Here is a 26569-nt window from a genome sequence, read left to right as displayed (position 1 = left end):
ACTGCAATTGGTAACGTAACTCTAAAGGGATGCAAAACTCTATGATGTAGCTCTAATTAACTGCTCTTGTGTGATGCTGCTTGTACTTGGCTTCATTTGGAACAGCATCAAGTGATCTGCCTGTCCTGTCCTCAGCATTTCCCAGTGCCTTGGAAATCCTTGGGGTCTCCAGCTCTGGCTGTAGGAATGGGGAACCTAGACAACCAGTGTATGCACACCCCAAGAGGCAGTCAGCTGGCAGGAGACCAGCTTTGGAAGATTTGCCACTGTACATTCAAACCTTACGGTTTTTGTCTGCCAGTTTCTAGAGCCAAATGTACCTCAAGCCATAAACAGGAGGTAAACAGGGAGAAGGGGAGAGAATTACATTAATATATGCAAAAGCTGATAACTTTTTTAAGGTATGGGGGAAGTCCTTTAAAATAGTTAAAAACTAAACCTCTGATGACATGAGCATGCAGAAAAGCAGACTTCACATGCCTGCTGCTTAGAAAAGTTCTTGCAGTTGCCCCTTTTAAACCATATATCCAGATTTTTCTTCTGGCTCTCACTGCATTTGGAGTGACTGAAATGATCTAAGAAAAGCAGGTTTCTTCATGTATTTTTTTTTAACTGGCAAGACATTAGCTCAGGTATTACTAAGAGAACAAAAGTGGAAAATACCCTGAATATTGCAAATTTATAGGAAAGCTTTGGAAAACATGCTGGATTTTCATCTAATTCTGAACAAGACAATTTTTATTTCTTGCAGGTTCAGTATCAAGTGATTTCCATGAGGTCATGAGGTTTCCAGAAGTGAATGGAGCATCTCAGCCTTAGTTTCACTAAGGAGAGATGTGCCTAGCTGCACAAGGATCTGTCATGTGCAATTTTGTTTACTTGTGCCTGTTTGCTAACCTCCAGCTTTGGTGAGTCACGGTATTTTTACCACCATGCTGTCCATTCCATAGGCTTTAACACACTCCTCCACTTAATTATTAACACAGTCCAAAGGTATCCACCCCTCTCCCACACAGATCTTTTGGCTAAACACAGCTTTGGAACCTCTTCTTATTTAAAATTGTTCTTTACGGTTTGGATAAACACAGTGTTTGCAGTTGATGCTTTGGTGTTGCTGTAGTGACGTCCTTCCCCAGCTCTTCAAGCTCAGAAGGCTCCTGCCACTTTTTACATTCCTCATGTCCAAACAAGCAGGACTTGTCCTCGCTCCAGTCCTGCAGACATTCTCTGGCTTTGCTCCTCATGATCCAGTTGAAAATCTCCTGTTTTTCCAGGGTTCCCTATAGCCATCTTCTAACCAAAATAAGCCCTTTGCTCTCTTTCCTTATCCCTCAGATCCCCAGCTACTACAGTCACCTTCTCTGTGTCCTTGGTTGGGCTGGACTGGGGTTTGATGCCAGGCTGACTTGGGAGGTGGTACAAATGGAAGAAATTCAGCTCCACCATTCAATGTACCACCTCCAAGGTGTGGGGTGTGTGCCATGAATTAGACTGTGAAATTATTTTTATTTTCTGATGCTTTTTACTCTTATTTTTCAGTGGAACAGGTCCCCTGATCTGGTTCACAGCATGGCCCTGCCAGGAGCTGGAATTGGAAAGACTTGAGGAGTGACGCAATGTGGCACGAGGACAAAAAAGGTTGAACTGGGTGTTGGGATGTTTCTGAGGCCACAGGATCAGAAAACTCTGGCCTTTCTGCTGCCAGCCTGAGGCAAGCCTCAATTTCTAGCCACTAATGATCTTGTTAATCTGTTTTATAGCACAGTCAATCTGCATGTGTTTTCAAGTCTCATCTGACCTCCCACTTCTGTGTTATTTAACATCTTGTTGAGAAATTCTTTTATCAAACACTTTAAACAATTTTAGAAATACAGACTTGCTTTAAAAAAATTTAGGACTTAGTTATGAGCAGCTCCTATTCCCACAGCAGAGTTGGTCAGTGTAAAGAACTGTGAGAAACACTTGAATCAGAACATGGACAGTCAAAGTTTGAAGGAAAAAGTAGTACCTACAAAGCATTTATATGTGTGTTGCTTTTGTTTTAAAATTTGACTTGTAGATGTGCAGTGATTGAACCCAGAAATGGACTCCGTGGTTGTTCTTCATCCCAGGCAGTTGTGGCCAACGCTCAGTATATTGGTTGTGAACGCTGGAAAAGGCTGGGTGTGTATCACTGCAAGTATTAGTCATGGCCTGGAAACAGGGTAGGAAAACAATTGAAGCTGAATAGTTACTCAGCTAATTGCTTTGACTAAGTCTCACATTTACACACCCTAAGCACCCAAACTCAACATTTTTACTTGACAATACTTGCCCTTCCTCTGGGGGGAAGTAGTACAAGCAGTACAGTAGCGCAAGTGAGTACAAGGAAAAGAAACTGCTTGTCTTAAGAATCCTGGAGGACTGCAAAACTGACCAGATGAGCTCTGGGAAATGCACTGGTGTGGACACCTGCACCAGTGCCACATGCTACCCCTCTGGATGCCTTCAGGAGCCATCGGACTTTGCACCAGAAGGAGCACAAAAGCACTTGATTTGCACTGACTCCCTTTGGGTGCTCTGGCAGCAACACAGCATGTAACATCACTGCAATCCCCCTCCTAAACAGATGTACTCACACCTCTGGAGCATGAAGAACTTGGCCTGAGGTGTGCAGAGTACGGAGGCAAACAGAAGCTGCAACGTCAGTTTTAATTTCTGCACTTGGACTGAATTATTTACAAAGAGGTGAGATCACAGCAAGCTGACATTTTCACAGCAATTCCTTCTTGAAATCTGCATAAACAGAAACTTCTGAAACTTCAATTAAGGCTGCAACTAAGCCAGACAAGAGTAGATAAGCGTTGCTGGGAGTATGCTGGGAGGATTTACCAGTGAGGGCTTAAGCTGATCAAGCCATGTGAGGGAACACATACACACTGCAGGGAGATAGAGGACAACACTTTTAAGAGAAAACCAAGAAGTTGCTAATAATTGTATTAAGAAACATGATCCACCAAACATTCTGTCTTGCTTCCGTGTTCCACTGGGTTATGCTCACATACAAGCTCTGCAGGGAAAGGGCAGGTTTTCTACAGGATTATTAGAGGAGAGAGCACACAGGTGTTACAGGAAAGAAGGGCTCGGAATTGGAAACAGACATCAAAGGGCATAGAGCTGGCGTAAAGAGTAAAGAGACTTGAGAGGGGTCAGTGAAAGATAGCTTTGGCTGGAGAGGGGGTAGAGTGAAGACCAAAAGATATGTTGCAATAGTCAGCTCATGAGTAAGATCATGAATCACAGTTATAGTGGGGACAACAGGGACAGATTTTAAGGATGTTGCCCAAGAGAATCTCAGTTGAGACAGATAAAACACTGAATGGGAAGCTGAGACTTGGGGAAAAGGGACAATGAAGACTTCATTGAGCCAACAAAAGTAGGAAGCAGTGAGAAGCCTGGATGAGGAAAGAAACTCTTTCTTTGAAATAGAAACATTCAAATAGTATTCAGTTTGAAGAACTTGAAATACAGGGATCAATACATTGAAATGCATGAAGCAATTAAATTAAAAGTGCATCTATTTCCTCGGATAATAGAAAAAAACTTCAAAATAGGAGGCAACTGTTATTCCTTCAGTCACATTGTGGCAAGTATCATGTGCAGGAAGGAAGGAAGGAAGGAAGAAGCAATCAACCGCAGTAACAGAATAACAACATTTCTATTCAGTTCAAGATACCAAGCAGTGACTTGTTTTCTAAAAATGTGTAATTTATTATATTAAGTAAGTCTAACTGATTTTTAGCAGTTCTCAGAGACAAAAACCAAACCCCACAAATAAATCTTCTGAAACCTGCAGAATATGGTAATGTAGTGTCCAGCACAAAGGAAACATATAGAAAAGGAATCTTACACTGGAGGAAGAAATAATTCACATGAGAAGGTTAGGCAAATTTGGGGAAGAAAAGCCACAGCTGAGTTTTAAGAGTAATTGCTTATTCCCCGTGAACTGTTTTCAAGTCACTCATTTCCCCTCTGGTTCCTCCAGAAGAGCAATGAGAGGAATGCCAAGCATTCTGGCTTAGGAAGCGTTAATGAGTTTAAAGCACCATGATCTTACATGCAACTGTTCTGAAGGCTTTTTGACACAGGAAGAAATGTATGGACACCCAGAATGTTTGATCTTGACACTCTGACAAATAATGAATTATTTTAATAAGGGAAAAGTAATGAGCAAAGTAACTTTCAAATACAGATAGAAGTTATCTGAGTGACTGAGTCTATACCTTACATTGATGGGATGGCATAGTAAATATCTCTAACGAAAATTATTAAGTAACAACTTTTAATTGCTTCTTTTGTTGGGAAATATAATCTCCTATTAGGTTTAAAAAAAAAAAAAAAAAGGAATGCCTAAATAGTTTTGCAGAACACTAGACTTGTGTAAACCTGTAACTTGCATCCTGGTTCCATCCAAAACCTGTCATATTAAAATGAGGCAGGTGAACCTCATATGATTTATCTAAATGTTTTCATTTACCACTTTTAGTCTTAGAGCTTTGTTCTAATCCAGGAAAGAGAAGTGCTTCTGAAAAAAAAACAACCTCCAAATTCAGCCTGCCCTAAAACCAACAGACAAGCAAAGCAGCACAGACATTTCTGTACCCAAACTGCTCTACTGGGGCAGAGCTTCGTAAGGAAAGCTCAGGGTTGGATACATCTCACAGATCTCCTCCATCCAACAGTTTTCTTGGGTTTTTTTAAGGAGGTTTTTAAGGAGGGTTTTTTTTAAGGCTCTTTTAACGATAATTTGCATACAGTCTATATTAAATAATTCAGAAGTAACCGTCCCCTGTTCCTTATCACATGGGACTTTTGGCTTTGACATATTTTGACCAGGCACAAATGGGCAGGATTCAGTGTGCACAAAATTATATATAAAAAGACATAAATTACACTTGGATAGTTTTCTAGACTTCTGCTAGTGGCCTCTGTTCATAAAACTTGTTGCCTTGTGATGGTCCAGCCTCTTTTACTCATTTAAGAAATAAGAGTAATTCAGTGGTATTAAATTAATTTTCACTTAGCAAATGTTAGCTCTGTAAAACTTCAATAATCACTCAAGGAGAAACAGAACTGTGTATCTGCTGTTTCAGCTGATAAAGGGCTGGCTACAGTATTAGGTGCCTGCAGTGCCTGTTCAAACAAATACCCAAATGGGAAGGCTCTGTAGCTGTATCCACCTTCTTGGGAAAGTCTTTCGTGATGACTCAGCATAACCAAGGCCCCATTGTCTGCTAAAACCTTTGTCATCAAATCAGGAAGAGAAACCACAGCAAACATTTGAGCGCAGGGTCAGCCGACTTCCTGTGTTTTACCTGTAGCTGGAGGAGGTGACGAAAGCACTGAGAGTTTTTCCTGGTGTAGTCTCTCTCCCAGGCTTCTGAATGAGTCTGTGCTGACTGGATCTGCTCATCTGCTCCCACAGAATTTGTTTCCAACTGGCTACTGGAAAGACAGAAAATCAACAACTGCACAAATCTGACTGCTTGTTTCACAACTGTCGAGTTGTTAGGCAATAGTAATAAGGTGATTGATTGCATATTAATAGAATACAACACTAATTAAATCTTATTCCAGCTAAAAGCCTAGTAAGTAATCTAATTTGTAATTTCTAAAAGCTTGCACATTTAAATAGCTAATGGATATTTATGATGTTTAGTATGTTATTAAGATTCAAACTGTGATACAAATTTACACAATCCAGTCGGTAACCTAGACTTTAAAAGCTCTTTCAGGAAAAAAAGGAATCATTAGAGTCTCCTGTGTAAATATTTTAAGTGCGGAATATATTCTACTCCTTCACTATAGATGCTTTCTGCAATATCAGCCATTTTTATCAACAAACAGTATCCTAATTCTTCGGAAGAAACACTTCCAATGCAGGGATTAAGAAAGCTCTCTTCCATGTCTGGGTAACACAACCCTCCCTGCTGACCATGCTGTAGATGGAGGTTGCTACACATTTGGTGTGGGATGAGAAGCCCACAGCTCATTTTAAATTCCATTAAATATCTTGTGCTTTTACTGCCTCTGGGACGTGTTTGTGCATGAGTCAGGACAAGATGAGCTCAACAGCTAGCATAAAGCTCAGACAGCCTGGCAAGCCTCTCACTGGCAACAGTGGTGAATCCATCAAAATGTGTATATTACCGAGGCAAAAGCCTGCATCCATACCAAGATCTTACTTTGGGGAATTGTACTGCAGCGCTTGTACCATGTCTCCTCAGTAACCAGCAATACAAGCATGCTTTCAAACAGACCTCCTAAACCCAATCTCAAAGTTCAGTATGGAAATTCACACAAAATGTCCTCAGTCTCCACAGTTTTCCTTGCCCACACAAGAGGGGAAACAGGTTGGAAGGAAGGAGCCAAACTGAATGAAAAACTTGTCTTCTCAGATAATATCTTTAATGGAAATAGTCCCTGATCCTTGTTATCAGCTGATCTCTGCTACACACAGAGAAAATACGTAGGTATTAAAATTGGGAATTTATCTACTAAATCAACCGATTCTTTTGGCACTGGGTGTTGGCCTGGCTTGGAGTAGACCTTGGAGGAGCATTAGTGATTGAGAAGTTGGACTGTGACCAGAACCAGCTTGAAATAGTCTTAAAAAGGTTATAAAATAAATGTGAGGGCTTTTGTTAGCTTTGTTTTCTGGGGTGAATGTTGCCTTTTGCTAGTTGGTATGAGCCCTGCTTTTGGGGGGTTTTGAGCCTCTCTGTTACTGTTGTTCCTGCACTGAGTGCTCTGGTGTCCAGGGGCCATGTGCTTAAATTTATGAGACATTTGTGGAATTTAGTGTGGTGCTCACTGCAGAAAGGGGCCAAGCCCTCAGGACAGTGCTCTCCTTTGCCTTCTGGGCCTCAATCAACTTCCCATTGGAAACATGTGAAGCAAGTCATGTTTCATCTTCAGCACTCTACCATTGACTACTCAGGTCAGTGATAAAGTGAGTTTTCTTTTAGGTTTGTTTTTTGGGATTTTTTCCTTGAACAAAGTGCAAATGTGAAGGCAAACACGCACTTCCCATGATTTTGGAAAGCCAGCAGTGTTTTTGTGCAGCAGTGGTCCCCCCGTGCTTGCCCTCACGCAGGTGGGCACAGACTTGTTTGAAAGTCTTGGTGCCTCAGGCTTGCCTACCTTCATCCTGGATCTTTGTGAAGCTGCGGGGGCGCAGAGGGACCCAAGGCCAGTGGGATGTGAGGTGAGTGAGGAGTCTGAGGGTTCTTTTCTTCCATTTTAGGCAACAAGGGGTCTGAGGGGAGGGTGTGAGGGGAGTGAGAAGGCAGGATTGTGAGGAGGTGTGAGGGGAGTGAGGGGTCTGAGGACTGTGAGGACTAAGATGGATGTGAGGGGGCTGAGGACTGTGAAGGGGAGTGAGGACTGAGTGTGAGGGGACTAAGGACTGTGTGAGGACTGAGATGGGTGTGAGGGGGCTAAGGACTGTGTGAGGACTGAGATGGGTGTGAGGGGGCTAAGGACTGTGTGAGGACTGAGATGGGTGTGAGGGGGCTAAGGACTGTGTGAGGACTGAGATGGGTGTGAGGGGGCTAAGGACTGTGTGAGGACTGAGATGGGTGTGAGGGGGCTAAGGACTGTGTGAGGACTGAGATGGGTGTGAGGGGGCTAAGGACTGTGTGAGGACTGAGATGGGTGTGAGGGGGCTAAGGACTGTGTGAGGACTGAGATGGGTGTGAGGGGGCTAAGGACTGTGTGAGGACTGAGATGGGTGTGAGGGGGCTAAGGACTGTGTGAGGACTGAGATGGGTGTGAGGGGGCTAAGGACTGTGTGAGGACTGAGATGGGTGTGAGGGGGCTAAGGACTGTGTGAGGACTGAGCAGGGCGCGAGGAGAGCGGGGCCGTTCCCGCCCCGCCAATGGCGCGCTGCCGCGGCGGGAGGTGTGTGCTGACCTCACTTCCGGGATCTGTCACCGGCCGCTCCCCCAGTGTTCCCGATCCCGCCCCGCCGGCAACCGGGGACGCGGCTGTGCCCGCCCGGCCCCGCGCAGCGCAGTCCGCGGGCCGGCAGCGATGCACGGTACTGCCCTGGGGGCACCCCCCGCCCTGCCGTGCCCGAGTCCCGCGGGGCTCCGGGGAGGAGGCGGGAGCGCCCGCCCGGGGCTGGTGACGGTCCCGCCTCGCTAACGCAGCGGCGACTTTGCTAATGACCTGTCCTCTCTTCTCCTCCCCTCCCTCGCTATTCGCTGCTCCTTATCTCCCTCGCCCCGCGGTGCGAAGCCCTAGGCGGAGGTAGCCGGCTCGGGGAGATGCTGTAGCGGCTCCCGCTGCGCGCTCGCTCGGCGCCGGCCGCCAGCGGTGGGGACCGGGCCCAGGGGCTGCGGGACGGGCAGAGCCGGCCCAGCGCTGGAGGGCGGAGGTAAAGAGCCAGCCTGGGAACCCCGGGGGAGCGGGGAACGGGAGGAGGGGTGATGCCCCGTCACACAAGGTGCTGCTTGGCAACTGTCATGTGTCCTAAATGGGGCAATCTGGGTTGTCCTTAACCTGGAATGAACTCGGCATTGGGCACAAAGTACGAGCCTGGAGGTTCCCGCTGTTGGCTTGGCTGGGCCGGGCGGGTTGTGCTGTTCCCGGTCGGCTGCTCGGAGGGAAGCCCCTCTGTCTTGGGAGCGAGGAGTGGGGCACGGGCAGCGCCTCCGGGGCTCTGTGGTTTGGTGAGTTCTTTGTTGGCCCTCCGGGGCTGGCCACTTGCTTTTCAGAAAGCATTCCAGAAGTACTAATGGAAAAGAGTGCGAAAACGCACTCTATTTATATGAAGATTGGCACAGTCTCGGTGACACGGGTAGCTGTTCCTAAACTGTCTGAGGGAAGTAGTATGAGTACAGGATTTGTCAGACAGGATTATCTGGAATGATAATGTCTGGCACTTTGGTGGCATTGGATGTTTTAGTAGTACTGCACTAATCGAGGCGTCACACAAGTTTTGTTGCGAAGGAAAGCGGTTGTCAAACTACACTTGTGTTACAGAATATGCACAGATTTTCTCATTGGCATCTCGCACTGATCACTTTTAGATATTTGCTTTGCAGGCAGCAAAACCAATCAGCTATAAAACCTGTTTTGTTTATGAATTCTGAATCCCTGACTGAGCACTGAGGATACCTGGTCTCATGTTGGAACTGAGGGCAGTTGTGGTTCATGTGATGGGGTCACACGTCTGCTCAAAGCTAAACCAGTGTCATAACCTTTGTTAGTTGGCATGAGCTGCCAAGTGGCCATCGGCTCCTAGTTAATTTAGTGACCGGTTTGGGGATTTTGATTAACCTGATGTGGTGTTTTGGAAGGATGAGGGTGTGTAGACCTTACCAAAGGTTTGTGGAACTGTGCAGACAGCATGCACCCTCGCTTTTGCCAAGTTTGGAAGGAACTCTTCGTATAGTCCAAAAAAAAAATTCTTATCAATCTTTTGCTACTTTATATTGACTGTCATCCTCTGCAGTCAGGTGTACAGAGAGTTTTGGCTACCTACTGCAAACCTGCACATCCTAAACACCCGGTGGTTTTGTCACTTGCTTTTCAGTGGTTTTTGAGGTCTTAATTTTCTATTAATCCTATAGTCTTCAAAAAGGCTATCATAAGTTTTTAACCATGGAGAGAGGGTTACATTTCAGTTGTGATTTTGTCCAGTTATGCTTTTAATATTTCATGTGTGGAGTGTTCTAAAACTACTAAAGACAATTATGTCCTACAGGAGAGTAGATATATGACCTAAGGTATTTATCTTGTTCTAGAATATGGATTATAGTGCTCACTGTTGTCCCAAGGTGGACAAGGAGGGCAATGGAATTTTTCTTAGTATTTTTTATTTTAGAACAGCTTGTACTTTAAAATTGCAAACAGCACTATTTTTTCTTTAGTTTGTTGTAGTTCTCCTGCTGAGATTCGAGTTCTGTTTCTCTTGCAAATTTTTGCAAGGGGAAAAAAAGAGAACACCATACTTGTCTTGGAAAATAAATTAATTCATATTTATTATATGTTAAAGCATACTTTCTTAAAGAATTTTGGAATTTTAACTTTTTTTTTCCTTTAATCTGACTACTTTTTCACAATCTCCCCAAATCTTTTAACTTTTTGAATTTTAGAGGTATGTATAGTTTCTGTTGTTTTTAATGGGTCTTGTAATGTATATAAAAGCAAAGTCTGTACCTTTGGGGTGTAAATGGTACTTAAAAGGCCAATTGCAAAGGCATCTTATGCACCTTGGAAACCATAAGTTTGTCCATTGAAAGACTTGGACATTTGTGGGAATGCTCCTTATGAGTAAAAGTATTTTGCTTTATAATAGATAATTAAAGTAGCACAGAGCTTTCACTATAGTGTTCTTAGTTGAGTGGTTTTGAATTTTTCCAGTATGAACTAAAAAGATCAGAATGATATTGGGATATACAAGTCATATTCCATAGTTAGTTAGATGTCAGTGTGGTCCTGCTGTAAAACCAGTGACATATTAAAAGCCTCAGTCATTTAAAATATAATTTTAGCCCAAGTGAAATGACAGCATTTTTTTCCTGAAGAAGCATTAAGGAATATTTTTTAAAAGCTTTAAATTACATCATATCAGTATAAAATCAGAATAGTAAGCTTTGGGAAATTTTGTTGACTCTTTATTTTTATTTTTTTAAGAAAGGATGTCATCAGCTTTTTATTGATGAAGAACCACTTGTTATCACCAATGTGCACATGAAATGGAAAGGGAACAGATTCCAGAGAACAACTTCTGTTACCACCTTGCAAGATGCTGCCTGAAGTGGTGAGTACATATGTGGGCTGGGGGCTATCCTGGCATTGCTCTTGAACAACTAGGGAAGAACAAACATTTGGGGTAGAATCTCTGTCAAGAGTGATTAACACATAGTCAACTGACAAGGAGAGAAATCTGAGCAAGTAGTGCCAATAAATAATTGATAAACAGAAAGTAGTAGCACAATCAGGTGAAAGTAAAACTTCCTTATGTTCTGGTATCTACTACTGTCTTAGGCAATAGTCAGTAGAATTCTGAATTCTTAATATTTTAGAAGTAGAGTGATCAGGATTTCACTGTCAAATATTAAACAACTTGTTAAGAAGTAGAATGCTGATTTTTTCACTGAATTAAAAAGTACTTATCTGGTTGGGTTAGGCTCTAAATCATCAAAATAAAACTAAAGTCTCTCAAAGAGTGTGATATTTGGCATGTAATAAAAACATTGAATTGTTATGAGAAGATTGTTGTGTGGCCGGATTGCATGTGGCATTGAGATGTTGCCAAGTCTGACTCCACTTCCTCATACCAGTTCTCATAGTTTCTGCTTATGAAACAGTATTTATTTATAAGTGCACTGCATGTGTCTTTAAATATCTAGGAAGTGTAATTTCTGTGTCCAGTGAAGGGCTTCTTGTGCACAGATTAATACAAATTATAAAATACAACTCATTGGCATTCCAGTCCTGACTGAGGCTTGAGTTGTTACATGAGTAGTTGTGTGGGTCTTTGCTGTGTCTTAAAAGGGTTGAAATTTTTTTTGCTTTGGAAAGGCAAATTACCAAAGAGGCAGAGTTTGTTCTCTAGTATGATATTCCTCTAAATTTATTGGTTTAAGTTCAATTTGTCTCATGCCTGTGGAAACACTAAGAGTAGAGTGGCAAGCATTTGGCAAATTACGCATTCCTTTCTAGAAATGCTGATGTACTATTGTGGCTTTTAAAAAATATATAAACTGAGAAATTACTCACTTAATCTTTCCAAATAGTAAAAGAAACTTGTTCAAAAATGTGTCTGCGTTGAGGAACTCAGAGGAGTGAGCAGCTACTGAAGTTGTTTCCAGGCAGATGATATATATGTGAAAGCGAGTTCATAAAATATTTTCATATTTCGTAATTTGGTATCTCATTAGTTTGTTTTCAGTTTGTTGATAAGTACATAGAAGGAAACCAGAGATGCTGTTTGGTGTGCAAATTAAGTGCAGGTTGAGTAACACCTTACTCATCTGTGAGTGTATAATATCCTAGAGCTGAGAGAATGTATCATTATGGATAGTTTAGAGTTTGATGTATTTTACATTAAAAAATAGTACCATAATAACTTAGTGTTATTTACATTTAACAAAAAAAAGGTATAATAAAAATTGATTATTTGAAACTATTCCACAGCCTGTGATTAAGGTTTGGAGGCAGGATTACTGTTTTGTTTATATATCCATGCGTCCAGCACTGTTACACTAAATACTGTTATCTGTATATAGGCTTGTATAGCCATTCTTTTCCTTTTTTTGTTACACAAATAAGTGCTACATGCCTGTTCTGTCGTAAATAATTATTTACTGGAAATGATTGATATAACAAATCACAGGACAAACCACTGAATGTGAATGTTCAGAAGGTAAGAAGAACTTTTGTCTATTTGCAACACCTATTTGAAAGTGAAAACTTGAATTAGTGATGATATCTCCTAACCTGCTGTTAGGGTTACTGCTTCAGCAAGAATGGTATAAAGTACCTGACACTGGAGCCGTGGGGCAGAGTCCCATTAAACAAAACACCCTCCCCCACATCTTTATTCAACACGTGTGAGGGGGAGGACATGTATGAGGGAGAAGGTGGGTGTTGTGTCAAGAGACTTCTTTGGAGACTCCTGTGTTCATTAGCAGGCAGTGCCTAGTGGCTTTCTGTCCAAGGGCTGGGGAATGCTCCAGCACGGCTGTCCATTTATGCACTTACTCTGGTGTTAAAATTAATTGCAGCCCACAGACCATAGTGACTATTGTTGGCTCGTTAGCGATTTTCAGGGGAAGATTACAAGATATATCTATATAGTGAAATTTATTCTTACCCCCTTCAGGATAAAAGACTGCTGTGTGCAATTAAGCAGGCCAGTCTGATCAAATTGGGTAGCAAGCTTTGATACCTGTGTAAGTAAGAGACAAGCAGCACAGGATACTACCTTTGAAAAAAAGCAGTAGCTGTACCTGTTGTGTTCTATGCTGCCACACGGACATAACTGCACATAAACATGTCCGTGTTTTCAAACCGCTGTCAAACGTTCAACTTAAATGTATGTTTTGGGCACCTGATTTTCAGCATATTGAGCTACCATAATTCCAGGTGAACTTACAAGGAGTTGTGTTTTCTCAGGATTATAAATCCTGTAATAAATCCTGTGGAGACGTACAAGTGATTAGCCTTTAAGAATACAAATTGTTCGATTTGCAGCTTTCATTCAATTTCTCTTTTACATGGCAAGGGGGGGTGGTGTATGAATGAACACTTAAATGCAAAAAGGACAGAAAATAGGATGTCTTCTTTCTCTGTTGTGCCTGATAGCCCTGCAGATATAGGCTACAGCAAGAAATGTGGTTACAGAGCATGATGGATCAGATCTAGGCCGCTTCTTTCCTTCTGCCATCCGTGTGTTTCTGTCCATTCTTTTTGCAGCCCCTCAGTGGGTCTGTTCAGCCATCTCTGGTTGTTTATAGTTTTTCTGTGTTACACTTAGTAAACGGAATTGTTTCACCAATGCTGTGTCTGCACTGGGGAATAAGCCATGCCGGGGACTGTTCTCGAGAGCTGGAGCACCCCGATGGCTGGGACGCAGCCGTGCTCCTCCCCGGACAGAGCGGCTGCCCCCGCCTCCAAGGCCTAGCGCTGTGCTCCTGGCCTGGCGTTTTCCTGGCAGTGAGCCAGGCTGGTATGTCCAGGGTGGTGTCCCGGAGGACGCTGACACACGGCTTGGCCCTGCTCTGGGCTCCCTTACTATTGCAGGGTTGGCCAAGGGCGGGAGCCAGCACAGGCACCCGGGGGGCGGCGTGACTGGGAAGGAGGGAGTGAGAGGGAAGGTGCGGGGACTAGTGGAAGAGATATCCTTGTGATTTGAGGGAGCTATTATGTTACTTCAGCTGGTCGAAGTACCTTTATTTTGCAACCAACGGCTCAGTTTGGCTCTGCAGAGAAATGCATGCTGTGTCCCTATAACTGGTCTTTCAAAGTCTGGTTCAAGCCAGCTAAAATGCCTTACAAAGTGAAGTAAAACTGGAATATGAAAGTACATATATTGCTTTTTAAACAGGTTTTGTTATCCTGGCTGTTTCCCTGGACTCATGTTTTAGTTCCACCTTTCTGCCATTCAGATGCTTTCTCAGTTAAAGGCGTTGGGGTGGCAATGCTGGTATTGCTGTTAAATTGGTAACCAGACACCCTTTGTGTCGTGTGAAGCATGAGCCAGGAAAATAATGGCAGGAAAATAATTGCTTATATTTTAACACTTTTGGATCTCGCAGGAGCGTGAGGCTCGTGATCTCCATACTGTAGAGAGTGACCTGATATAGAGCTGTGAAGTCATGTGTCCCAAGAATATCCTCTATCTGTCGTGTCAGGAGCTTGCAAGTACAAGTACTTGATGTCCATTTGCCAAAAAATGTAGATTAATTGCATTCATGCTAGTTGCCAAGGCTCTTGTCAGTAATGCTAATTCAATGTAAACTTTGTTTTTGTGTGATACATTTATCACAAAGAAAAACTTTTTAAGGTAGGGATGTCTGGTTTATCAGACTAAAACTGAAGGCCTTTGTCATAACAAAAAAATCCCAAACAAAAAGCAAACAAAACAAAAGGTGAAAGAATTTTGTTTCTCATTCCACTTTGGGTCCTCTGAGTTGTGGCATGACATTAAATTGAAGTTAGATTATTTTTAGCAGGTTTTATTTGTGTATTTATTTAAGTGTAATAACTGAGTAACAAGAGCCTGTAAAAATAGTTTGAAGGAGTGAGTGAAATAGTAGCCTAATGAAGAATAAATAAACTACACAACTCCAGGTGCTGTTTGTAGAAGACATTAGATTTTTTTGTGCTAGTAGAAGAGTATGAAAGCTAGTCCATTGGAATTACTCTTGCAAAAAGACACTGGCAAGCAGAAGGGGCCTAAATCTGTAATACCTTGTCTGAGGGTCATTCTTTTTCATAGGATATAAATTCTTCTGTTAAGCTGAATTTAGTTTATCACATCAGTCATGTTATTATGTCTGGGCAAGGGAATAGAGTTTATCAGTGAAATAAAACCACTGAAAATACACAGTGGTGGTGTTCTCTGCTAAGAAGGCGAATTCAGGCTCCTTGAATCTCTTCCAAAAACAGATGTAAATTGCTCTGTTGCTTTTCAAATAGTGAATAATCCCGGTCTGTTATGGTGGGTGATGAATCATGCAGGGGGCTGCAGATGGTGAGGTGGGTGCAGCTGTGCAGACGCTGGAGGAGCTGGGGTGGGAGACTGCAGGGCCCGAGGGGGCGAAGGAGGTGATTTGGGGATGGGCTGATATGGCTGATGAAACAGTATTGGAAAGGAGTGTGCCAGGGCAAAGCCCAAACTGTAACCTGAGGTTTGGGATCGGGAGACAGAAAGGGGGGCACTCTTGAGGTAGAAAGATATTTTTTGTTGTTATTGGTCTTTGAAATGAAAGTTGCAACATGAAACACCAAAGTAACTGGACTTTGTTCTGAGCCAAAATAAGGAGGAGCCCGAGATTAAATGTAGAAATTTAAGCTGTAAAAAAAATAGAAAAAACTGAGAGACTTCATGTTCCTTTTAAAGGAATGCTGGTCATAAGTAGGAGAGCTGTTGCAGGAACAGGTACAGATGCAAATCTGTGTGCTTTTGTATTTCAGTTTTTCTAAGCATGACCTGTGTAATGAGATCAGGGTCGCAAAGTTTGGGAGTTTGTCAGGTGGAGAAGTTATATCTGAATAGGTAGACTAATGGGGAGTTGCAGGGCCTAAGTTATCATTAAAAGGCAGTAAGACTCAAGTGAAACTTTTCACAATCTTAAATCAATGTGCTAAACACACCAGACCTGTCTTTCAGCCTTTTGCATTAAGTAATTTTAATTTATCTTTTTCTTTTTTCCTCCCCTCCTTTTAGATTTAAAAGTTTTGTTCCAAAAAAATAGCTCTTTATTCAGGAAGAATGTTGCCATTAAGATGAGTGTTTTTGCTCATGGGTCAGAAATCTTCAGCCAAAGTGAATATTTAACCACTATTTCAAGGACAGCCAATTATCTTTTCCTTAATAAAGTATGTGATTAGGAGTCCAAGTGAGTTCCAAGTCTGAAAAATTGTAGAATAATCCAAGTACTGACATAATTTCATGCACCTATTGAGCACTTATGTGTTCTACAAAACCTAGTATAAAGTGAATACTGAAAATAAACTGGAAAAAAAGCGGGGGGGGAGAAGACAAAAGTCCAGATTTCTCTTGGAAGAGAGTTAAGCTCCAAAACCGCTTTACTGGAAGCTGTTTCCAGGGTTGTTTTCTTGTGTCTTTTGGACTAGTTACCTGTCAGGTATCTGCAGAATGGTCTGCTGTCCTCTCCCTCTACCCAATAACACTAAACCTGCAAGTCTTGTCAGATTAGAGAAAGCAGTAATGGTTGCAAAGGCATTAAAGTCCCCGAATTGTTATGGAAGTTGGTAACATGGCAGAAGAAAGGAAAACACATTATTGAGCCTCCTGAGGAAATGATGCAATAGGAATTCAGCAATTATCTGTTCTATTTGGCCTGTCTATTGCCAACCAGCACAGGAGACAAGGAGGTCCACAGCAGCACAGGCTGAACCAGCTACAGCACCTTTGTGGGGAGGGGACAACATGAGTACAGCACAGGGAAGGGAGTAGGGAGGCATCCTAGCACAGCAGGAGTGGCAGTGATATGGAAATGTTGTGTCTCTGGGAGCAAATAATAGAAATTAAAGCTTTTTTATCCTTCTCCCCAAAGTTTTAATTTAATTTAAGTTTGGGGTTTTTTATCCTTTCCCCAGTGTTTTAATGCTGGCAGTAGGTTTTTTTTTTAAAAAAAAAAAAAAAAAAAAAAAATTTGGCCAGTCTTCGCGAGCGAAGATCCGGGGAAGGTCTTTACACCTTCCAGCCTGCGCATTGGATTTTTTAGGTGAGACACAGTGTGCGTGGAACTGAGCCCACCCTTTAATCCTAAGGTTCATCTGCCGGGGCCAAGCGAGCTTGGACAGTGGCAGCGAGGTCCTTAGGATGTAGATGGTTTTGCCTTTAAGGCTAACGAGCCCCACCTGCCCGGGAGTGGCCCTGACTGGGAATCGAACCCGGGTCAGTAGTAAGTAGTAACCACCCATGAATGCTACTTTTTAAATTTGGGTACTGTCGTGATGCTCTCAAGCTTTTATCATGCTGTTTAAACAATTGCAAAATCTTCACCGCTGGTCAATAAAATGAAAACTACTTGGCATCTGTCAAATATAATATGTGGCCTTAAATTAGGTTGTATTTAGTTGAAGTATTTATTTCACAGGATCAGTCCTTTGCTCTTCTGTCAAATAAGCAAGGTTGAAATCATACCAAAATATTAAATATGCTCAGAGGACAAAAGATTAGGTAATTATTTCTTATCCTTCATTTTATTGTAATTTTCAACTGAAGACAGGTATTTTTATTTATAACATGGCACTGCCAATAAGATATTATCAACAATATATTCCAATTGCTGTCACGCATAAAGGTCTGGAGATATAAAACAAAAGGGACTCTTATCTCCTAGTTTATAAGAACTCATTATAAGTTATCCATACATTTACATGAACCCTAAAGATGGATGAAATAGTATCAAGTGTCAGAAAGTGCATTAAAGGCCTTGTTTGACTCTAAGTTAGGGACAATTGTTTTTTATGTCTTTTCATAAATTCAGTATGTCTGAAATTTCACATTTGTTAGAGTTACTAGACAGCTATGCTTATAAAAGTTATGACGTCATTCTTGATAGAACAGTCATGTAAATATTCGTGTGTTGGTTTATTTGTTTTTATTTTTTTAATCAAGCATGTGAGCAAGTAAAACTTCTGAGTGAGAGGTTTATGTAACAGCACAGTCAATATGTTTAATGGAAAACGGCCAAAAATTTTGCCTGGCACTGCCTCTGTATGTATTAGATTATAATTTTAATTGACAATCCTAGTTGCACAGATGTTTTTAATTTGTCACCCTATGAAGTTTATTTTTACCATATGTAGTGAAATGTTCTCTGCAGGAGACTTAGCAAGGGGTTTACATTTTATTTGCTTCAAAAATTGATCATATCGGAGATAATAATTTAGTTACCACACTAACATGCATTTTTTTGTTTGCCTTTTACCCTCAAATGTCTGTATCCTTCAACAAATGAGGTCTCTGTAGAATATCAGGGCATAGTTAGAAGGTTGTTGAGCAGGCACTTTTCATGATCTGAGATGCTGTAATCACATGTGTAAGGAAACAATTGTAAACATTCCAATTTAGTCTTAAGAATCTGGTTCCCAGTGAGCAGAATGTTGGGACAAATGTGTGGGCTGTTTGTAAACCCTGAATGTGTCACAGTCAGCTTTGACTTCACCACTCAAAACTTACTTTTGTGTATTATTTTTAGAAAAAAAATTATAATGATTTAGGGCATCTAATCTGTGCACAGTTTATAAGACAATTTTTGTGGGGTTTTTAGTTTGTTCCTTTTCCTTAATTCTCCTAATTCTGGCCATAGCATACAATCAGATATAGCCCTCAGTCTGAGCACTAATCTCTGAAGCTGAGGTGTCCCTGACTGTTAATCAATTCAAAATCTTGGTTAATGTAATTAGCTTGTCGGACATTTGTACAGTATTGCAAAAGAGGTGACTTTCAAATAAATGAGTGAGGAGTTTTTGGGACACACCAAACAAATGAGTAAGGATTTTTTGGGATACATGGGGAAAGTGAAAGAACTTTGAGTTCATCAGCAGGGGTAATAAAAATATAGCAAATACTCAGATGACACATTTGTGTGAACGTGACCTTGGGTCTTGGATCAAATAGCTAATACATGTATGTCATGTTTGTCTGAATGTGACCTTGCCTTGGTTCAAATATCAACCATGAATCAAATCCCAGCTTTTGATGTATGTGTACGGAGAACAGCCCTGAATGATGTACCAGATCTTTGCTTTTCAGCAGTTGTGGTCCCCACATATCAGTGTTCAGCATCTGTGTGCTGAGCAGTGTTCTTTTAGCCTCACAGCCTACAAGGTGTTGTCACAAAGGATTTAGAGTCTGTAGAAGTTTGGAGCACAAACTGCTATGGCTGATATATTAATACTTATAAACATTTGAAGCCTCAGGTATGGAATAATTTGAGTGTAATGTAACAGTGACTTGAAGAGATACTGACAAATGCACTGGATAAAGAACAAAACCTGGAGATTCTTTTGAGAGGGGAAAAGAAAAACGGAGTGTGTGCTGCAGGTATAAAGGTTTATAGAACAGTGAAGGGTTTTCATTAGAAACTCTGGTGGGCTGTGAGAAGTACTGGTGGAACTGAACTTGAAAGACAGCACATGACAGAGAATACAGACTACTCAAAAACATACTGGTTACTACGATGTTGCCATGGCTTAGTTTCTTGCAGAAAAGAAATCCTTGTTGCTTTTTTTTGTAATCTGTTGTTGATAAAATACTTTCTTCAATGGTCACGCCTCAAAAATATTGGATGTTATGAACTCCAATATAAATATTTGCTTTAAGTGTATTAACAACTAATGTAATGAATTGAAAAATCTTCCTTCATACTGTTGTCCAGGCTGATTTTTTTCTACAGCCATGTTAAAAATAGTGTCTTTTTTCTATAGATTTATAGATTAAACTTCTAGTCAATTCTGAATGATGTGTCAGAGCCCATTATTGACTATAAAAATGGAAACAGAGACACACAATTACAAATTGCCACTTTTTCAGGACTTCTATTCATCTGGACTATTAAAGTTGAAGTAAGATGAAAGACTTTAACACAATGTTTTCCTCTTAAGTCTTTGACAGTGTTTGCTTGGTTTTTGAATCATCTAAGATCAGACTGGATTATAATGTAGTTAAAGAAATACAAAAGCCCAGAAATTAAAAAAATGCAAAGCAACCAATCAAGTACAAAAAAAAACTGCAACAAAGACAGCTTCAAAAACACTTCTTGAAGAAAATAGTTAAATGAAGGAGAACATTATAAGTTGCCAATAACCCTAATGTAGTATTCTATAGTTTGTTAACTAATATTACTACTGACTTATACTGAAGTCCTGACTAGACAACTCTTTAAAGAATTCAGCAGACACAGATTTAAAAGAGATTTGAAAGCTTTACTTTGACATATAACTACTTCTGACTTTAGTTTCAGTTCAGCATTCACTAGAAAGAAAAGTCAAGTTTTCCTATTCCCAGTTGAAGAAACCCCCAAAACATTTACTCTTTGGATAAAAACTCACATTTAGAGGAGGGGGAAAATGCCAAACCAACCAAAAATCTCTAAGTCCTACTGGTGTTCTGTGCAGACTTGAACCTATTTGAGCTCGAGTTCAAGTTCTGTTATTAAAAGGACCTTGATGCAGATTTGAGCAATGCCATGTTTGATATATCTGATGTCCGTTTGTATGGAAGAGAGCAAGCATGGCTGCAGATAGGTGTAGATTTGAGGTGTTAGACCTGTAAGTCTTGTCTCGGAGCCCGGAGGCAAAGATTGCACAACCTTTCTGTCCCATTGCTGATGAAGCCAAATCTGGCTCCTGTTGTTAAAGGGGATGACAAGGGCTAATTTAAGTACAGGCTTCAGATCTCAGGGTGCCAATAACCCAGAGCTGTGGTCTTCCTTTACATCTGAAGTTGAGCTGTCTGCTAGAGGCTGACTAGTCTAATGCTGTGGATGAAATGTGATGAAATCTATTTTTCAGTCTAATATGAAGTCAGTGTAAAGGTAAAGAGTTCCTAGTTACCAGGTTCTCGAGAGCCTTGTTGAATTTAAAATTCTCTCTTAGAAAGCCATTTGCTGCTAGGATGTTGTTTTATTCTTTACAAGCAGATGAAGACTTTCTTTGAGCTAGATTCTAGTCTCAGCTTGAGTTTCCAGAATCGGATCTATTATTTTATTTTAGTTATTTATTGGAGCATGTTTTTTCAACTCAGAGTAAATGCCCATATCTTCTATTTACTGGGTTTTTGTGGGAGTTTAGTGCTGGAAGGATGATGAGTATCTGGAGGATGTGCCCATACTAGCCTGCATGATCCTGACCTCCATGGCCCTGTCAAAAGATGATAATATCACTTAATCAAATAAAGATGCTGCATGATCTGTAAAGCAGTTTCATCTCTCACAGAGACCTGAAGAGGCACTGGCTTCTTTACTTCAGGCAGTGCAAGTACCAGGGTTACAGACCCATCACTGCATTCTGCAGGGAAGGTTCAGACTGCAATTGTACATTTATTTGTTGGCCATGCAGCACGTGTATCCCTCTCCCCAGCTGCTTATTTCTGCTCCCTCCATAGAGCCAGCACTAATATTTGTAAGGCTCTGCAGTGAACTGGATCAGGAAAGGGACCTCATTGTAAAGTACCGTGTCTTTAGTATGTAATCATGGCCTCGAAGATTAGTCATGGCTCTCAAAATTCCATTGAGCTCCACTCAACCTAAACATGTTAAGTGAGCTGTCTGACACTAGGTGAGGTGAATTACCTCTCTTATTTCTGTTTGCTGAAAATTAATTTCCGCCTTGTCATTTTTGCTCCCTTAGTAACTGCATCTATGTGAAAGTGAGAGGATATGATATTTGAAATAAATAGTTTAATTATCTCCTGAATGGTTTTGTTACTATCCTGTTATTAGTTACATCTTAAACAGTAATCCTGGCAAAACAAACAATTTTGAGAACTATTTAGTGTATAATGAATGTGTTACATACGTGAAAGAAAGTATTGGAGGAAATTGTGAATATGTAATCACAAGGGTCTGGAATGCAGCGGAATAGTTAAAGCAGAAAGGCTGCATTTAAAAGGGGGATGAGTGGTCCTGTTCAGAGACACTGATCTGTAATACACACCAAGCAATGTCTTTTAAAATCCAAGGGGACAGAAAATCCTGGGACCAAAGAAACACAGCTTCCTGTCTCAGTAAGTTTTCCTTGGGTTTGGCTAAGTGATATAAAACCAAAAAAGATATATTCTTAGCTTGTTTTTAGCACTTTGTCATGGCTTTGCCTCAGGTGGCAACCGAATCCCACGGAGCCCCTTGCTCCCTGCCCTGCCATGGGACTGGGGAGAGAATCTGAATCAAAGTTGATAGAATTTTCCTTACATAGCTTTTAAGATCTTATCTTTACAGTTTTACTATCGATTTTCAAAATTTGGATATGTGAATTTTGATTTCTTTTAAAGGCAAGGGTACTTATAAGTTTCATATGCTATCCTGGAGTACAACTGCATAAAGGGAAGAAAGACAAAGTTTTCCAGTGTGAGTTCTTTCAGGAGAGGGGTGTGGAACTGGCAGTCTTGATGTAGGGGTTGCTTAGGAAAATTTTTCATCACAAGCATAGTAAATTATCTTTGTCTTAGGTTCTTAATACTTTGTAAAATATAAAATATTACTAGTATGTAAGGTTACAGAGTATGAAAAGTGAATCATCACATGATAGAGAAGAAAATGTGCATTCTTTCCCAGATAGAAGTCCGAGTTTGACATTTTAGGTGCCAAATTTTATTTTCAGTTGTTTTTTATGTGTTGAATCAAGATATTGGAAATATCCCACAGTTTACATATTCAGGGCTCTTCCTGTTCACCTAACTTTTTTAAAAGTATCTACTGCAATCACAATTTACTTGTGCTGTTTTCAGCCCCAGCATTCTCCAAGTGACCTGGAGGTAATGATTGTTTCAACTTTAACCTTGGTATTTGCAAGCAAGCCCTTTACACGATCAGTTTGTGTACGCAGTAAGTTCAGACTTTGGCACTGCTTCCCAGAGACCTTTGCATCTCAGAGACCTGTTTCCTTATAGGGATTATCCCTGCTGTGGCAAGTATTAAATGTGGAAGGGCCAGGGATTTAGTGTCCCTCCATCCCTTTCCAAAATCGAAGGAAAGAGTCGATAGCTGCACAATTAGGTACTTTTCTGGGATAAACTGACTGGGATTTTTGTGAGACCTGTTTCAGGTTTATAGGTAAGTTACTCAGTGGGTATTTGCAGTGTGGTGGTGGGAAAGACTTCTTTTGAAAAAAGACATATTTCAGAGATCACAGGATGTGAGAGAGCACCAGTAAAGCCTGTTTAACCTTAACATCATAATTATATGAAATTGTGTCCTTATTTTCCTATGTTCTATTCTCCTGTTTTCAGTTTACTTTGTGCATGTGTTATGTAGGGGTAGGAAAGGGGTTATGGAGACTAAAGTATTATATGGGAAACTAAGAAAATCCTCTGGGAATATGTTTGTGGCACAGAATTTTTGTAAAGACTTAAAAGAATCAGATCTTTGAGTGGAATCATCACGCTGCAGCTACCACATCTACTGTTGTAATATGTACAGATTTTTGTAAAGCAAAACACTCTGTGGGAATATTATTTAAATGATCTTCATACTCAGTACCCATTTTATTTTAGAAGATTTATTTTCATACAAGCAAGGATCAATGCCTATTATGTGAAACCTGCCAATGAAAGCATATGCATGTGTAAACATGCCCAAAACATAGAGAAGCCAGAAGGCAGTTTACTGCATGAATACTAGACATATTATTTAAAGTTTTTCTGTGTTTTTTAAAAAAATCAACTATAACTTTTTCAGTAATGAAAATATGAGTATATTTTGACAGTCTTCAGAGATGGTTATGCTTGCTCAGGTACCAGTTAATCATTGACAAGAGCTGTAATGATTAAGCAGCTGTAATTTACTTGTAGTGTTTGAAAGTACAAAAGGGGATGTAATAGTTAAAATAAGAAGCACTTAATTTATGTTTTACTAGCTGTTAGGTTGTTTTTATAGAAATTTAGCTCAAAAGGCTGCTGAGTTTTACATACTGGTTGTAAATGTGGAAAAGGATGGTGCACTTTGGGCGATACCAGGCAGCTGTTGCTATGTTCAGAGTTCAGCTCCCAAGCCTTTCCTTTCCTTTCCTTCCTTTTTTGTTGATGCTGCCTTAGGGAGACAAATTTGGTTGTCTCGTTTGGATTGCTGGAGAACAGTTATTCTCAGCTATCATCACAAAACCAATGTACATCAAGGTTTCTTTGCGCTTTTCCCTTGTCACAAAATAGCTACATCTCAGGGATAGCAATTTAACTTTGTTTTCACAGGTACATACAACTGATTTCTCATTTCTCAATTTAAGTGTCAGGGATTTTGATAGATAACCAGGAGCAAACAACACAGCTAGTTCCAGGTGTTACTGGGCTTATTCATGCTGCCTCAACAGAGAAATGGTACAAAGGTGTTCAAGATTGAACGTATTGGCAGAGAATAATAGATGATGTTAACCATAAGTGTTTGTAGTTGATTCTTTCTTTTTCTTTCTTTCTTTCTTTTTCTTTCTTTCTTTCTTTCTTTCTTTCTTTCTTTCTTTCTCTCTTTCTTTTTCTTTCTTTCTTTCTTTTTCTTTCTTTCTTTTTCTTTCTTTCTTTCTTTCTTTCTTTCTTTCTTTCTTTCTTTCTTTCTTTCTTTCTTTCTTCTTTCTTTCTTTCTTTTTCTTTCTTTCTTTCTTTCTTTCTTTCTTTCTTTCTTTCTTTCTTTCTTTCTTCTTTTCTTTCTTTCTTCTCTTTCTTTCTTTCTTTCTCTTTCTTTCTTTCTTTCTTTCTTTCTTTCTTTCTTTCTTTCTTTCTTTCTTTCTTTCTTTCTTTCTTTCTTTCTTTCCTTTCTTTCTTTCCTTTCTTTCCTTTCTTTCCTTTCTTTCTTTCCTTTCTTTCTTTCCTTTCTTTCTTTCCTTTCTTTCTTTCCTTTCTTTCTTTCCTTTCTTTCTTTCCTTTCTTTTCTTTCTTTTCTTTCTTTCTATCTGAAAGTAGCATTTTGGAAGGGACTCTTCATCTGCAAAGCGTCTCTGTATCTTGAGTCTTCATGAAACTACAGGCGTTGTTCTGAATGCCTGCAGAAGGCTTAGCCATAAAATCTTTGTCAGATTATCTACAGTAATGTGCCACTTTCCTTGGGTATGTGATCATACATTCCTAAAGAATCCAACCTGGCCTTGGACACTTCTAGGGATGGGGCAGCCACAGCTGGGCAACCTGTGCCAGGGCTTCCCCACCCTCATAGGGAAGAATTTCTTCTCAGTATCCCATCTATCCCTGCCCTCTGGCAGTGGGAAGCCATTTCCCCTTGTCCTGTCCCTCTGTCCCTTGTCCGAGGTCCCTCTCCAGCTCTCCTGGAGCCTCTTCAGGACCTGGAAGGGGCTCTCAGGTCTCCCTGGAGCCTTCTCTTCTCCAGGTGAACTCCCCCAGCTCTCCCAGCCTGGCTCCAGAAGAGAGGGGCTCCAGCCCTGGGAGCATCTCCATGGCCTCCTCTGGACTCGCTCCAGCAGTTCCACGTCCCTGTGCTGTTGTTCCCCAGGGCTGGAGGCAGCTCTGCAGGGAAGTCTCACCTAGGAGGGCAGAGGGGAAGGGTCCCCCCTGACTCTGCCCACGTTGTGGGATCAGCCCAGGGCCTGGGGGGGGCGGGGAGGTGGTTCAGCACACACAGCCAGGGTGCGTGGAGCTTTTCATTGACAGCACAACTGGTACAGAAACACACCTGTTGCCTGTAACTGATGATGGGAATCACAGATAAAGTCCCATAATTGGTCTTCTAGATATTCTTATTTGCTGCACTATGTGATTCAGAATAATTTTCCTTTTTTAGTTAAAACTATCCTGTTTCCAAGAAGTTGGGCAAATAGATTAGTACTAAGGTCTTTGTACTATGAGATGGAAAGTTAGTGACAGCATCTCATTTTTTTTCCTACTCACAAAGAGTGAGTGGAATATTGATGTTTGTTATTTCTCTATAAATTTTGGTGGGAAGTGCATAGTGCCTTTTGTAGAAACACAGTATGTAACTTTTCTCAGCAATGGAGAGGAAACAACAATCTACAGGTTGATCTTGTCATAACTTTCATTCATATTGAAGTCTTTTGGGGCATTTCCCCCCTCCGCTTGTGTTGTTGATTATTCATATTGCATAAAGCTTCCAGAGCAACAGAATGTTGATAATATTCCACAGTGTTGGATTGGATTTCCTGTATCCAGTGTGCTGCAACTGGTTGAAGTATTTAGAAAAAAATTAATAGTCTGATTTTTTTTTTAATTATTCTTTCACCAGTGTAAAGAAGTTTAAGTGACTGCTCTGCTTGATCAAAATGGTGGACACTGAAAACCAGCTCTATCCCCTTACTCCCTTGGAGGAGGAGGATATAGACAGCCCTTTATCTGGAGAACTCCTACAAGATATGGAGAACATTCAAGACCTCTCCCAGTCTCTAGGTGATGATAGTTCTGGTGCTTTAAGCTTAACAGAGTTCCAGTCACTGGGAAATGGCCCAGGATCTGATGGCTCAGTAATAACAGGTAAGGTTTATCACAAAACTTTCTTTTATAAATATAGTGATAGAAATTAAAAACCTATTAAATTGTTGTTTGTGATGAAGAGACACTAAAAATATATAAACTGATTATAGCATGGTCTTACAATATTTAAGTTAGTTTGTTAGACAAATGTCACTGAAAAATGACTGTAA

The 26569-nt window shown here is 40.7% G+C and overlaps 1 protein-coding gene across 2 annotated transcripts in view; it reads left to right on the top strand.

The window, feature by feature from the left end:
* Positions 1 to 7378: 7378 nt before the first annotated feature.
* PPARA (peroxisome proliferator activated receptor alpha) overlaps positions 7379 to 26569 on the top strand; it is a 35602-nt gene continuing 16411 nt past the window's right edge. The window contains exons 1-3 of one of the 2 annotated variants that reach the window (XM_050323314.1): positions 7379 to 8420; positions 10689 to 10811; positions 26155 to 26399. In XM_050323314.1, the coding sequence (XP_050179271.1) occupies positions 26192 to 26399 (208 nt within the window). In that variant the 5' untranslated portion in view covers positions 7379 to 8420; positions 10689 to 10811; positions 26155 to 26191. Of the gene's footprint in view, positions 8421 to 10684; positions 10812 to 26154; positions 26400 to 26569 lie in introns of both variants that reach the window. The other variant, XM_050323311.1, reaches the window with a different exon arrangement.

Source organism: Myiozetetes cayanensis, unplaced genomic scaffold (genome assembly GCF_022539395.1).
Source record: "Myiozetetes cayanensis isolate MyiCay16 unplaced genomic scaffold, myiCay2020 scf3, whole genome shotgun sequence".
NCBI lineage: Eukaryota > Metazoa > Chordata > Aves > Passeriformes > Tyrannidae > Myiozetetes > Myiozetetes cayanensis.
The sequence above is the reverse complement of the archived record's forward strand: the minus strand, read 5'-3'. Positions and strand labels throughout refer to the sequence as shown.